General features: G+C 35.7%; 1 protein-coding gene across 1 annotated transcript in view; it reads right to left on the bottom strand.

Annotated features, from left to right (window-relative positions):
* SLC9C1 (solute carrier family 9 member C1) overlaps positions 1–15,483 on the bottom strand; it is a 115,460-nt gene that overhangs the window by 21,079 nt on the left and 78,898 nt on the right. The window contains exons 16-20 of the mRNA XM_053663027.1: positions 13,096–13,291; positions 9,577–9,762; positions 5,979–6,128; positions 4,559–4,610; positions 3,279–3,427 (exon numbers count right to left, since the gene is read on the bottom strand). Coding sequence (XP_053519002.1) covers positions 3,279–3,427; positions 4,559–4,610; positions 5,979–6,128; positions 9,577–9,762; positions 13,096–13,291 — 733 coding nt within the window. The remainder of the gene's footprint in view (positions 1–3,278; positions 3,428–4,558; positions 4,611–5,978; positions 6,129–9,576; positions 9,763–13,095; positions 13,292–15,483) is intronic.

Genomic DNA, 15,483 nt, shown 5'->3' on the forward strand with positions numbered 1-15,483 from the left:
TGCCCTATATAGTGTCCTCCTCTACCTCTTTGTATGGCTTTTGTTTTGAATTTTATTTTGTTTGCTATAAGCATTGCTACCAGCGCTTTTTAAAAGTGTTTCTTTGTTTGGAATATCTTTTCCTATTCCTTCACTTTCAGTCTCTGTAGATCTTTTGTTTTGAGGTGTGTCTCTTGTACACAGTATATATATGGGTCATGTTTCCTTATCCATTCAGCTACCCTATATCTTTTGATTGGAGAATTTAATCCATTTACCTTTAAGGATATTAATGATATGTACTTACTTATTGACATTTTCCCTTTTTATCCCTGTTTCTCTCTTTCTTTCTCTTCATCTTTTTAAAGCAGTTTTTTTTTTTAGCATCTCTTGAATGTTGGTTTGGTGGAGATGTGTTCATTTTACCTTTTTTATTTTTGTCTGGGAACCTCCTTATTTTGCCTACCATTTTAAATGAGAGCCTTGCTGGGTAGAGTAGTCTTGGTTGCTGGCCTTTGCTTTTTGTTACTTGGAATATTTCTTGCCATTTCTTTCTGGTGTGTAGTGTTTATGTTGAGCTATCAGCTTATAGCCTTATTGCAGCTCTCTGGTATGTTACTAGCCATTTCTCTTTTGATGGCTTTAGCATTCTCTGTTTTTCTTTAAATTTTGCCATTTTAATTATGATGTGTTTTGGCATGGTCTTATTTGGGTTCATCTTGATTAGGACTCTCTGTGGTTCCTGGACTTGTGTGACTTTTTCTCTCATCAAGTTAGGGAAGTTTTCCATCATTGCTTCTTCAAACAGGTTTCTATCCCTTGGTCCTCTTCTTCTCCTTCCAGTATGTCTATGATACAGACATTATTATGTTTCATGTTGTCCTGTGTCTCCCTTAAACCCACTTCCTTCTTTTTAAATCTTTTTCTGTTTTGTTGCTTTGTCTGGGAATTTTTTTCCTACCTACTCTTCTGGCTCAATGATTTGATCCTCTGTTTCATCTAGCCTAGTTTTAATTCCTTCTACTATGTTCTTCATTTCGGATATTGTATTCTTCATTTCCTCCTGGCTCTGATTGATAGTTTCTCTGTCTCTTTTCATGCTGGTGTAGTTTGAAGTAAGTTCCTTATATCTGCCCTGGAATTCTCTGTAGTTCTCACTGAGCTCATTATAACCATTATTTTGAAATCAATGTCTGATAATTTGCCTGCCTCTATTTCATTTAGCACTCTTTCTGGGGATTCCTCCTTTCCTTTCTATTGGAGGTTGTTTGTCTCCCCATTTTAGGTGACTCTTCTTATTTGTTTATGCTTCTTAGAGTGATCTGTTTTGACACCCTGTCTTCATGGTGTTACCTTCTATGTTAGTACACTTGTGGGATTCAGTAGTGCAGTCCTTGTTCCCCTGAATCTGATGCTTTTATAATGCCTTTTATGCCATTTATGTGAGCTCTCTGGGTGTAGTTGAGTTTTGGTTGTTGTTGGGTCATTATTTGGTGGATCATTTTCTCTGGCTGGCTTGCTGAGATTCACTCCACCCACCATGTATTGTATGCTGTTGTGCAGGTGTACTCTCTGCTCTTTCTAGATCTTCCACTGGTGATTTCAGATGGTGTCCTAGTCTGGTCCTAGGCAGCCTGTTTAAGATTACCAGTGATCCATAGTCTGTAACTGTCTCCTTTAGTTGTTAATCTAGTCAATCTGTAATCAGTAGTCAAACTTAAGTACCACAAGGTGGGGCAGAGTTATTTTGTGGGTGTAGCTATTGCTTCCCCTCAGGCTGATGCCACTTGGAGGGGCTGCACGGCCTGAGCAAGATGGCTCCTGCAATATGGAGAATGACTCAGCATAGGGATCATCACAGCTGTGCCCTCAGTTCTCTTCCCAAAGCCACTATCACCAGTTTCTTCTCAAGCATCTCTACTACACTCTGTCTGCCCTTTGCTAGATTCCAGAGTAAATAACTGCAAATGAAATTGTGTGTGTTGGCCCCTTAAAAGGTCTCTGTGTTTCCACCCATCTTTCTCTGGCAAACAAAAACCCTGCTGCTTTTCACAATTGGCCATTATCTGAGCTCTTTTCTGGCTCTGATGCTGTAGGCTGGGGAGCCTGACTTGGAGTTTAGGCCCCAAACTTCTCATGGGGAAACCCCTTGAGACCACTGAAATTTCCCTCAGGCGCTGATGCTGCCACTCATGGGAGCCCAGCCAGCCCTCTTGGGTCTCCTCCACACCCGGTACCAGTCATGTAGTCATGATCAAAGAAAATTTACAATGTGAAAACATCTGTATAGGCAGCACTCAGATTAAGAAATAAAACATGTACTGTCTCTAGAATCCTCCCTTATGTTTTCTCTTAGTCATTACTCCTATCTAAAGATAATCATTTGTCTATCACCAGAGTCTAGCTTTGTCTGGGTTTGAGCTTTATCTGCATAAAATCGAAGAATATATACCTGTTCATGTTTGGTTTGATTTGCTCAAATTATGTTTCTGAGATTCATCTACAATGTTGCAGGTAGGAAAATTCATTCATGTCATTTTCATTGTTTTATAGAATGATGCTGTATTATTATACCAAAATATTATCTACTGTTGATTAGCGTTTTGATTGCTCTGGTTTGGGGCTTTGTAATGCTGCTGTGAGTAGTTGTTTGCTGTACATATTTTTATGTATATATTTCTGTTGAATATATGATTATATAATCTAATATTTGTATCATAAGATATATGGGAAAATTTGGTAGATTTTGCTAAGTAATTTTCTCAAGTGATTGTATCAGGTTACATTCCCACTCTAAGGTTCCAGTTGTTCCATCATTTGCTTATACTTGGTATTGCCAGTATAAAAAAAAAGTAAAGAATGGTAGTTGTGTATTGGTATTTCATTTTAGTTTTAATTTGTATTAAGCTTATGAAATAATATCTGGCACATTTTTAAATGTTTATCAGCTTTTGAATACCCTCTGTTGTGAAGGGCCTATTCAAATCTTTTGCCTGTTTAAATTTTTTTTGTATTATTCTTATTGATTTATTTATAAGAGGTTTTTATGTATGGTGTTTAGGAGAGGCTCCAAGCACTGAAAGGAATGATTCTTCATTGTGAAAAGATGGGAAAGAAAAGTTGACCACTGGAGCTGTGGAAGGAAACTTTATGGTGTGTGCTTCGTTCTAGATAATTATTTTTTTAGATATTCATGCCTCAGGGATGGCCTATATTGGAAAGAGCCAAAAGAAGGCTTGAAGATTGTAAATGACTACATATCGAATAAGTATAATTGGTTTGAAGATATTTTATCTCACCTTGTTAATTTCAGAAGCTTCAATTTTATGAAGAATTCCTTTTAACCTGAAAACCCTAACAATTTCTCTAGCCAAACTGAGCATGACGTTAATCTCTTCCTTTGTTTTCAGAGTGACAGCAATTTCTGGGTGATCATACTCTAAGTAGCCTGAAAAGGAATAAGATATTTTCAGATGATATAATGACATTGTCTAAATACTTTATTTAGCAAAAAACTAATATTTCTGCACTAAATCCATGGAATACAACCCTCAATACAGGAAAAGTCTCTCCCTAACGAGGCCTCTGCAATCAGTAGTTGTAGAGTTCTGCTCGTCACTTTCCTGTCTTCAGGTCATACTTGTGCCATGAAGGACAGACATCCTCAGTCTTATGATTAGTCATTCTACCAATCTGCCCGCACTAGACATTTAAGAGGCTATTCTGGGCTCTAGGTCTGAAGTTTATGACCTGCTTTTCTATTCTGTTTGAATCAGGATTTCTGATTATAGACTATTGGTTTAGATATGATTTTGATTGTCTTTTCAGCCTGGGTCATTTTCCACTCACTCTGTCTGTGCATCTGTGTACATCATCTATTTGTGCTTTCTGCCTGCCTGGTCTAGATTCCTAGATGCAAAATGTGAATTTCATCCTCTTAAATTCCACATTTGGGTTTACCTTGATCATGACTTCTTGTATGGCTTGACAACTGTCCACCAAGGCTTGCTGTGTCCCTTTGTTTCCTATCATTTAGTATCAAAATTTCTTCTCTGCACACTGTGCTATTAGGAGTGTTTCTGTCCTACTCCTGGGATTTGTCCTGCACTGGGAGCATGACCTGGCATGATTCAGAGAATAGATTCTTGCCATGTTTGGGCACTGAGCCTTGCAGAAGCCATAACAATTCTTTCTAAAGACTAAATCTTCAGATGGCAGCTCTGTGGCAAGTGACAGGAAAAAATAACTTCTTTCCTTTTGTTGCTCAGAAAGGTATGCACACTTCTGCTTGGAAGAAACAGTTTATAAGGTGGTAATAACATGTGTCATCATGCCATGCAAATGTGTTTTCTTTAAACAGAAATGAAAAGACCTGCATTGTGGCATAAGGCAGAGAGAACAAATTCAGAGAGGTAATATTATACTTTTCAGTCCAGCCAAAAGTGATTGGTTGATTGTTGAAGCGATCTACTTTATTATAGGTTCCCTTTTAGATCAGTTTAGTTCTCAAAACCATTGGCCCTCTGAAGTGGTAGTAATAAGAGATGATCATGAATCTTTTAGGGTGAGAGGTACCTACCTAACTCTTTCATGGCATGTACTGTATTTCTTGTTATCCTTCTTAATAACATCTACAAAACAAAAGAAATGTTATCCTCATTGGAAAACAAACTGTTATGTCTTAACATTGGCAACTGATGGATTTACTAACCCAAATTGTCATCTAAAGAAAAATATGAAGAGCTTTTCAGGGATTAGAATTGAATTTTGTACAATGAATTGTATTTTGCTTCAGCAAGAGGGGTGGAGAGGATAAGAAGTGGCATCATCTAGGTTGATTTTGAGAAGCCTGAAAATGAGTTATGTCTCCCCTTAAAGTAACTTGCTTTAGCATACTATTGATTCTCAAAAATGTGGGTGTGGAAAATATTTTGCCATTCAACTTTATGGCAGCCTCCATATTTGGAACACACAGGTGGCTTTCAACCTTAGATGAGTTAGAAAATGTGGCCAAGCTCTGTGGAAACAAAAATGAGGGCTAAAAGTGAACATCTTTGAGATTTAAGACAGTTTGTATTTTCTACTGTGTATCTTCAAATTACAGAGTTAAATATGAGTGGTTAACAAAAGTAACAAAATTCAGGAAAATAGTTTTAAAGTTATAGCATACTCACAACTGCAACCCAACTTTTGCCCCACCCTGTATTAAATGTTCAATTTTCTGAAGAACAAAGCTTGGGCATGTAACATACATCATTTAAATGTTCTAAATTGCCCTGAAAGGTAAATATTTAATTTCTGACGCAGCTGAAAAACTTGTGTATCTAGATCAGTGTTAATCTGCTGCAATCCAGGAAACAAAATATAAAAGCTAGAATTTAGGACCTAGAATTCTCTTTGTCATTTACCAGGTATGTGTTTTGGGGCATAATCACTTAACCTCTCTTGGCTTAATTTTTCTCCTCTGCACATTGAGCAAATTAAAGGTTTCCCTCTAGATGAAACCTTTATTGTTCTTTATTGTTCTTTTTTCCATTTGCCAGGTTCCCGTCCTTTCCTTCTTTCACTATTTACTGTGGGAAATTCAGGGATAGAGAGGAATAGAAGGAATCTTTGTGGATTTTGAGGAAGGTCTATTAGCTCAGTACTGTCAGCACTTCTCATTCTCCAATATTTATTACTTAATGTATCTGTAGCCTGATATATCCTGGAACTTGTGCTGAGAGGGAACTAACCACTGCACATGGCTCTCATGATTGCCTCTCGAAGGATGAAAAGGTGTGTTCCAAGAGCCTTGTGCTTTGCTAACATGGCACAGACATTTTAGCAAGGATGCATTTCAGTAATTTAAATGTAGACTAGTTTAAGTTTTTACAAAAATTGCCTAGTAAACCTAGGATCAAAGACAACCTCTACATATATAGATGAGAACATGATGGGAGTGTGCAAGTGAGGGTTGGGGAAAATCAACCATTTTCTCAGTATTTAGTTTATCTCACCTGTTTAACCTGTTTAGTACTTGCAATCTGATCAATTATAGTCATTACATCTGCTTCACCTTGGACATAGCCTTTTAGTATAGCATACCTATAGGACAGCTGATGACTCATCCTTTTATCTAATAATTGCAGCAACTTTGGTGTTATGAGCTGAAAAAAGAGGACTACTATTTAATATTAATTGTATAAATATTAATTGATTATACATTAACTAAAATAGATAATACTTAAAACAACATGCTTTTAGCAGTAACTATAGTAATCTATAAAGGTTCTCGTTATTGTATTCATGGTATTGTTATAACTTCATGGTTACAGCTATTTTCCTACAGCTAATAATATCAGACACATATGTGATTTTATGGCCTTGTTATTTTATTTTATTTAATAGTTAATTTAAATTATATATTTTTTTCCATTACCATTTCTCCTCCACCCACACACACCCATAATGGCTTTACTCTTTACTTATTTTCTTTATAGAGAATTGGATGACATTTTCAACTGGTTGAAATTATTCGAAAACAATGCAATCAATCTTTTCTGGACTTAGGTATAAAACTACTGTCCATAAAGTTCTGCCACTTTTTCCTGCTAAATCTCCTACTAAACTTTTTACTAGATGATTCATCTGGGTTAGAATCTACCACAGCTATACTCTCTCTTTGACCCTACAGTTAGTTTTTCATTGTTTCTATGCTGAGGGTTTAATTTCCAGGTTACCTTGTTACCATAGTGCAGCCCACTAACTTCAACAGAGTTGGCTGTTCCTTGCTTTCCTGTCTATGCTCCACAACTTTTACACTCTGCCACCCAATCATCTGCCATTAATCCTCAAGGAGCTTATACTCATCCTTCAAAATTCTCTTCAAGTATCAACTAGTGAAGGAAGTCTTCTATATCCCACTAGTGTTCTGTGAATACTACTGTTTTGCACTTTCTCTACCACATAACATGGGAATGTCTAGACAGATTACTTGTTTCCCTTCAGTAAACTGGTAGGAGCAGAAACTATGTAATTTTTTTCATATTTCAAGGCTAATCATTTGAAGTAAGGGTTCAGAGGTTCCTGAATATATAAACAAATTTTTCTTAGTTGGTTTACCAATTTATTCATTAAAATATTTGGTTTGCTCTATGTCTCCCTATCAGAAAGAATTAACTAGTCATTGGAATACACTAGGCTTGCCTTCCTCACATCAATATACACACTAGCATCACTTACAGTCTCATTAAATACTAAAAAAGAAAAGGCAATTAGCTGCATACTTTTAGACCTGGCTGGTTTATACTTCTCAACAGCCAAAGTATTTTTAAAGATATGTAAGAAGTCTCTAAATGTAAAGATTCTAATCTATTAAATTTATATCCAAATGAAGTATATCCTTTTTAGCTTTGCATCTCCCACAGTGCGTATATGTGTATGTGTCTTGTTTTTGCATGAATAGAAAAAGAAAAGAAGGAGGGAGAGAAGGGAGAATATCTGTATCCATATATAAATAAACATATATTTTACATGCTTTGTGATAGAGTTTTATGTTATTGAAATAATCATCTAGAAAATAACTACCTATCATATTTGTTGTAGAAAGATGTATTAGAAAATTAAAGGTAACTTTTGAAGCTGTGATTCTATAACACTATAATTTCATATTCTATAAATTGTGAGGGTTTTTTTGTTTCTTGAATTGTGTAAATGTATACCCCTTTGTTTTGTCACCATGAGTAATTTGCAAGGTTATTTTTATTGTTATTGTCATTGATTTCCATCTTTTATTCCAGGCATCTATATTAACAAACATTACTTTGGGGTTAATTTATAATTATATTAATACAGAATTTTTCATGTTCTCTCTATTCAAATAAAATGCTATGATTAGAGTATTTGTATACTTTCATGTACTAAGTGATTTTCTAATATAATTTGAATATTTATAATACAATATGTCATAAAACTTAATTTGTTGAAAGAATCTAAAATTTAAAATATAAACATCAGTCCAACAGAAGTGGAAGCCATAAAACTAGTTAACTTATTTTATTTTACACTTTTTAAAACTGTCAAAATAAGTAGGAGGGATCACAGTACCTGATACCAAACTGTATTACAAGGCCACTGTAATCAAAACAGCCTGGTACTAGCTAAAAACAGGCATATAGACCAATGGAACAGAACAGAGAGCCCAGAAATAAACCCAAATCTCTATGGCAAATTAATATTCGACAAAAGGGGCAGCAACATAAAATGGAATAATAATAGTCTCTTCAACAAATGATGTTGGGAGAACTGTACAGCTATGTGCAAAAAAATGAAACTTGAGCACCAACTTACACCATACACCAAAATAAAAGCAAGGTGGATAAAAGACTTAAATATAAGTTATGACACCTTTAAAGTCCTAGAGGAGAACATAGGCAAGAAAAATCTCAGATATTTCATACAGCAACTTTTTTACTGATATGTCCCCTAGAGCAAGACACATAAAGGAAAGAATAAACAAATGGGATCTCATCAAAGTAAAAAGCCTTTGCATGGCTAAAGAAAACAGCATTAAAATAAGAGGAGATCCAACTGTATGGGAAAACATATTTGCCAATGATACCACAGATAAGGGTTTAATCTCCAAAATATACAAAGAACTTATACGACTCCACTCTAAGAAGACAAGCAACCTAATTAAAAAGTGGGCAAAGGACTTGAACAGACATTTCTCCAAGGAGGACATACAGAATATCCAGAGACACATGAAGAGATGCTCAATATCGTTAGCTATCAGAGAGATGCAAATTAAAACCACAATGAAATACCACTTTACACCAGTCAGAATGGCCATCATAAACAAAGCAACAAACAACAAATGTTGGAGAGGTTGTGGGGAAAAGGGGACCCTAGTTCACTGTTGGTGGGACTGCAGACTGGTACAACCACTATGGAAAACAGTATGGAATTTTCTAAGAAAACTAAAAATGGACCTGCCTTTTGACCCAGATATATTCCACTGCTAGGATTATATCCTAAAAACCCTAAAACACCAATCCAAAAGAACCTATGCACCCCAATGTTCATTGCAGCACAATTTCCAATAGTCAAGTGCTGGAAGCAACCTAAGCACCCATCAGTAAATCAATGGATCAAAAAACAATGGTACATTTACACAATGGAATTTTATGCAGCAGAAAGAAAGAAGGAGCTCCTACCCTTTGCAACAGCATAGATGGAATGGGAGAGCATTATGCTAAGTGAAATAAGCCAGGCAGTGAAAGACAAATACCATATGATCTCACCTTTAACAGGAACCTAATCAACAAAGTGAACAAGCAAGCAAAGTGTAGCCAAAGACATTGAAATTGAGAACAGACTAACAGTGACCAGAGGGGAGATGGGAGGGCATAATGGGGGAAAAGGGTGAAGGGTTTATAGGAAAAATTATAAAGAACAAATGGACAATATCAAGGGAGGAGGGTGGAAACAGGGGAGGGACGTGGGAAAAGGCAGAAAACTGAACTTGAACAACAATAAAAAAAGTTAAAAATAAGTAAATAAATAAATAAAACTGTCAAAATAAATTTGAAATTACACAATTTAATAGTTCATTACCTTCAAAAGGCGTAGTATGCGAAGCATTTCAATACATTTAAAAACGGCCACTAATGGATCCAAATTAAAAGTATCGTTAATAGCCTGTGTCTCAAATAATATAACCTCTATGATTCCAACTACTGTAATTGCTAATTCAATTAGGTTCCAGGTCTGTAAATAATATTCCTTCTTCATTGCTGCTATCTGTTGATTTCAAAAAGAAATTATAGTATATTATTTGTTTGTGCTTTTACTATACCATTTTCCAAAATAACTGAAACATCACTAGTTAGGTTTTTCTCTGATTACCTTAAGACTCTATTTGTCTGAAATAGTAGTGAGTGATCATATTTTAAACTAAATATGATTAAAAATTAAAATTAAATGGTTAAAACACTGAAGTATCTATTCCAAAAGAGAAAATGTTCAAAATACCTACAATTTTATTAGTTTGTTAATTTATTCTTTATTTCAAAATGTTTATTAAAAACTTACTCTACCTAAGAAAGTGGGAGGCATCAAAAATAGTGTGGATGTGAGACTGGGAAATTGAGTTTCTGTGGAATTAAAAAAAAGAGTAGGTTTGGAGAAAATATATTTATTTTGAATATGCTGTTTGAGATGTCTGCACAGTATTTGGGTGGAGGCATCCAATCAGCTATTATCTACATAGACCAAGCCCCTAGATAAAATCTGAGCTGGAGACATGAGTATAGGTATCATTAGACTATGAATGGTTGCTGATGCCAGGGAGATGCAGAGATAGCATAGTGCTCTTGGCTGGTGTAGCTCAGTGGATTGAGTGTGGGCCTGTGAACCAAAGGATTGCAGTTCGATTCCCAGTCAGGGCACATGCCTGGGTTGCAGGCCAGTTCCCAGCAGGGGATGCACAAAAGGCAACCATACATTGATATTTCTCTCCCTATCTCCTTCCCTTCCTTTCAAAAGAAAAAATGAATAAAATCTTTTAAAAAAATAAAAAGAGATAGCATGGCCTATGAGGCCCTTTACTATATAATTCATGGCTCTGTCTCCTGTCTCATTTTCTTTATCTTCCGCACAAATTTAACATATCTCCAAGATCCACCTTGACCAACCCATCCCTCAGCTTGAGCCTTTGGAATTATGTTCCTTGTGTGTGTCACAATGTTGACTCTGTTGTCCCTTGTTTTTGTTGTCAATTATGCTAAGTACTCATGGTCCACATTCCATACTTTGACCCTTAGTCACTATTCAAAATTCAACTCAAGCATCTACTACCCTTGAAAGCTTTTTTTTCCTGACCCTATTATTCTGTGTAAGAAACTCCCATTTCTCTCCACACAGGACCTGTGTAGTCCCTTATTATACTACTTAAGATACTGATTTGTAATTTTGATTACTTTGTCTTCTTTTAACAGCCTGATTCCCCTACTCATCAGGATTCAAAGAAAGTGTAGGAGGCATACATATTCATGTCCCAGGGAAAGCATATGCTCTATTATAAATTAAGAAACTGCTGTGCATACTTATAAACAGACTCCTATGTGTTTAGTGGTAGAGTCATTTTCCATGAGTCTGCTCACATTTAGCCAGGCTGAGAAAATTCATTGTCTGAATCTAGAAAGCACAAGACCAGATCCTGGTCTTGTGATGTCCTGCTCACACCACCATTTAGCCTCTGTAGAGGTCTCATTTCTTTCTTATTGAAACAGGTATAGGTTGGGTAATTCTCTTAGGAACTTAAAAGGACTGGTGTAAAGAATAAGACTTATTCCAAACACTATGTATTCAGAAGTATGAAGGAGTTATCTTGAGGTTGTCACTAGAATGAATACAGCTGCAAGAGAGGAAGAGCTTGCTTTGAAAGGGTAGTGTGGGCTTCAAAGAAATAGAGGTTTGCTGAATCTAAGTTTTTCAAAGAATAGAAGTTTAGGTAATGCCATCTCTGGCCGTCAGATGAAGAACAGTGATTACCCTTCCTCTGAGAAAGTTTCAAAAGGCCCATTCATCCAATAGGTTGAAGAGTGTTTGGGGAAATGCTGAAAATACAGGGAGGAAATTTAAAGGCAACATTGTTTATTAGAAAGAATGATAACTTTGAGGGGTTGGATCCCAATTCTATTATTCATTAGCTAGGCAATTTTAGCCAAGTTACACAATTTATCAGAGACTCAGGTCTCTCATCTGTAAAACACAAGGCATTATATACAGCTATCTTAAAGCATTAATTTAAAGATTTGAAATGTTATAATCAAAATCACTGGCATTTTATAGGCAATTATTTTTTATTATTGTTATAAAATACAATGGATATTTTAAAAGGCACTGTACAAGGAACAGAATTGAACTAAACAGAAAAGATGGTGGATGAAATGGCAAATAAAGGCAAGATGGAAAACTGGGCATTGAAGATGAATCTTGAGGTAAGAGGGAGACAAAAACAGGGTTGCACAGTGGGGAGTATCCTCTCAGCTGCAAAGTACAACTGTGTCTGTACAGTACAGTGTTGCCATCATGAGTGGGCCTGATTGAAGGGAGCTATGGCTTTGTGGGGCTACGACAGTACCTTAAACATGGCAGAGTACAAAGATTAATAGAGCTAGAGGAATTTTTATTGATTAATTTGGCCAACTTTGACTTTTTACAGAAGAAAAAAACCGAAGTTGGGAGAAGTTCAGTTACCTTGTGAACAGTGTGTCAGAGAAAAGCAAAGCCAGAGCCAAATTTGCTGAATTACGGCTCTGCTCTTTCTACCGAGCATGATATAGTACAAAATATTACATATTTTAGGGAACTCTCCACTTCCATTCTCACCCTATAACTAACCCTCATTAATGAACTAATTGCTTTCTTTTCTCTTAAACATATGAAATATCCTACGGTCATTCTAACTGACTTGGAATTTATTTCATACAATATAACCAGTTGTGACTCCATTCTGCCCCAACATCATGGCTCTGCAATAGCATTTAAAGTCCCCACTAAAAATTGGAGACATTTATTTTGTTCAAATATCAGGTATAATTCTTCCATTAAAATTTGCTGGCTAAAATACTTTATATTGGCCATATGACACAATACTATTGTCAATTTGTGGCTGCATATTTCCACTATTTAATAACGACCTTATAGTGGATTTAAAATCAGATTGTGGTATCTTTTTAGTATAAATGAGTATCTATAAATCTACTTACCTATTTATTTATCTATGTGGTATAAAAATACATTACAAAACCAACATCCAAGTGCTCACTACCCTGTGGAATTTAAGAATACTGCCAATACCTGTAGTGGGTCCCTTTGGGTCCCTCTGACATGCACTATTTTTTAACCTTATTTTTACAAATACAAAATCAGTTCTTAAGTGTGAATATGTTCTATTGAATTACCCTATATATCACCTTTACAAACTAAAGTTTATTTGTTTGAGAAATAGAAGAAAATTTCATACACTCTTTTAGAAAACTGTAGCTGGTGTTAAAAAACAAAATTAAGAAATCTTCTTGGATCTCACACACACACACGCACATACACACACACACACACTTTAGATACCTTAAGTAGAGCCTCCAGGATGTACAATGCAAGAAAAAAGTAGTTACAATGTCCTATTTCATTTTCATAGGTATCTTGTAATGTGGGTATCCAAGGGATTACAAAAGTGTACACATTCATTAGTATCACAAGGTATCCAATATACTCAAATTCATCAGTAAATATTATTTTATGGCACAAACGAAGCAAATAATGTCTGTGAAGAAAAGGGAGAGTTTTATCTGATAAAAGAATTACATCGAATTATTTTTACTACATATTCAATTCCATTCCAATCATCAACAGCTACAGAGCCCTGCTTAGTTCTGGAAGGCAGCCGTCACCACCCGACACTTCCTGGCATCCTACTTCAGATATTGCCCTTTTAGTTTCCTCACCTGTGACATGACTTGATGCTGCCTCTCCCTCTTTATTTCTCATCCCTCCTCTCTTCTCCCTCATTTTTTATTGCACTTTTCACAGAAATACTTTTGCTTATAAGACAGGGATCATTTAAACTGGAAATATTACAAAATGAAGGAAATGTCTTCCACCTTCCAATAATTCCACTTTTCAGAGATAACTACTATTAATAGTTTGAATATTGCTTCAGTCCTTTTGTTTATATAGTCATTATTTATAAACACAAAAGGAATTATCGTACACGTTGCTGTAACCAGCTTGCCCCCCGCCCCTTTCAACAATGTATTATGAACACCTTTCCTTGTCAGGGCATAAAATCAAGAATAAATCCCGGGGTGTGTGTGATGAAACAGTATGGCTTCACATTTTATCAAAAAATTTAAAGTAATGTATATGCTATGGAAAATAGTTTCCATACCAAGTATGCTAGAAAATGGAATTGTGAACGTGGATTTGCTTTATGTATTTTTAATTTTATTGTAAATTATTCACATAGTACAATAATGTATTTTTATTATTAAAACAAATAAAATGATTAATTAATTACTAATTGAAGATTGGTTAAAGTACTAGATTACTTGCCCATTCTCAGAAGTCAATCTGTGTTACAAAGGACCTGAAACTTTTACAATTTGGAGTCTTATTTAAGAAAAGAACATAAAATTATGAACACATATATAATTCTGTCATTAAATTGGTGGGACCCCCCCCAAGGCCTCAGGCAGTGACACTACTTTTCTTGCTTTCTTCTAGCAATAAAATAATATTTGGTACTTCAAGCATTGCACTTGAAGTTACCTTTTGCCCAAGTTTATAATCAACTACAATCTGACTTGTTTATGCCATGTAGATGAGTTGAAAATGATATGATGGGAATAAGTCACAATTCCTTTAAATCTTTAATATTGATGTTAATTTCTCAATATTTGAATGCTATGCTGCATCTTATTACTATTTTATCCAGGGTTCCACTTGGCTACTTGGCCCTTCCTGCCATAATGAGTCTTGTTCTGTATGTCAGTTAGACAATGTGAGTGCATGGCTAGATACTAAGTATGTTCATCCCAGTTATACACCTCAGGGCTCAGAGAAATAACCCCATCGTGGACCTGCTGGGCTTCTATTAGACACACTGAGTCAGAAACTTTATATAGCATCTAGCCTCAAAGCTCCCATTTTTAACTGGAGGACCATGAGAGCATTTCAAGCTTTTGGTATCAATATGATTTTAAGTGCCACACCCTGAAAGTGCTAAGGTCTGGGTGTTCACTGTTTTTCCAAAGCAAAGTAACTCTGGTAAAGTGACTAAAAATCCATTAGAAAAAAATTGAGAAAATATTTATCCTTTATACTTGTGGAATTGTTGCTATCCTTTCTCAAGGGCTCTGGACCTGAGACCTGACTTAGATATAGAAAAAAAGTGAGGGATCATGATTTTTCTTTGCAGTAGGTGATACCATCCCTTCACCTGCCAGGTCTCTCTCTCTCTAGTTAGAAAAGTCAAGTAACACTGAGTTAACTATTTGTCTATATTGCCCTCTCACATAATACAATATTTGCTAACCATTCCTAGGTTTGCTTTTCACAAAATAAAGCATGCCCACCTTTCCTCTGACATTTAAGTACTATTTCTCTTCTGCCATTCCCTATGAGAGACTAATTGTGTTGCAGTTTCAATTAATTGTCACCCATGTCCTGCAAAAGATATCTATTGTCAAGTTTATTATCATTGCCTTGGAGGAGGGAAATGTCCCTCAAGTCTTCCCAAAGAATAAGGTTGTGTGGTTGGTTCTGCATTCTCACATAATTAATCCAGTTAAATATTTTATTTTTTAGTATTTGCACCTCATTGACAATAGGCTTTTGGCTTGGTCAAGCTTCACAAAACTATCCCAGGAGGGTAATATACCAACTTCAAGTGTCCTTGACAGAATATTGAGCCCTGAATCATCATGGATAAGAACATCATGCCAGTAAATTCTTCAC

The sequence above is a fragment of the Artibeus jamaicensis genome, unplaced genomic scaffold (genome assembly GCF_021234435.1).
Source record: "Artibeus jamaicensis isolate MK-2021 breed Jamaican fruit bat unplaced genomic scaffold, CSHL_Jam_final contig_3126, whole genome shotgun sequence".
NCBI lineage: Eukaryota > Metazoa > Chordata > Mammalia > Chiroptera > Phyllostomidae > Artibeus > Artibeus jamaicensis.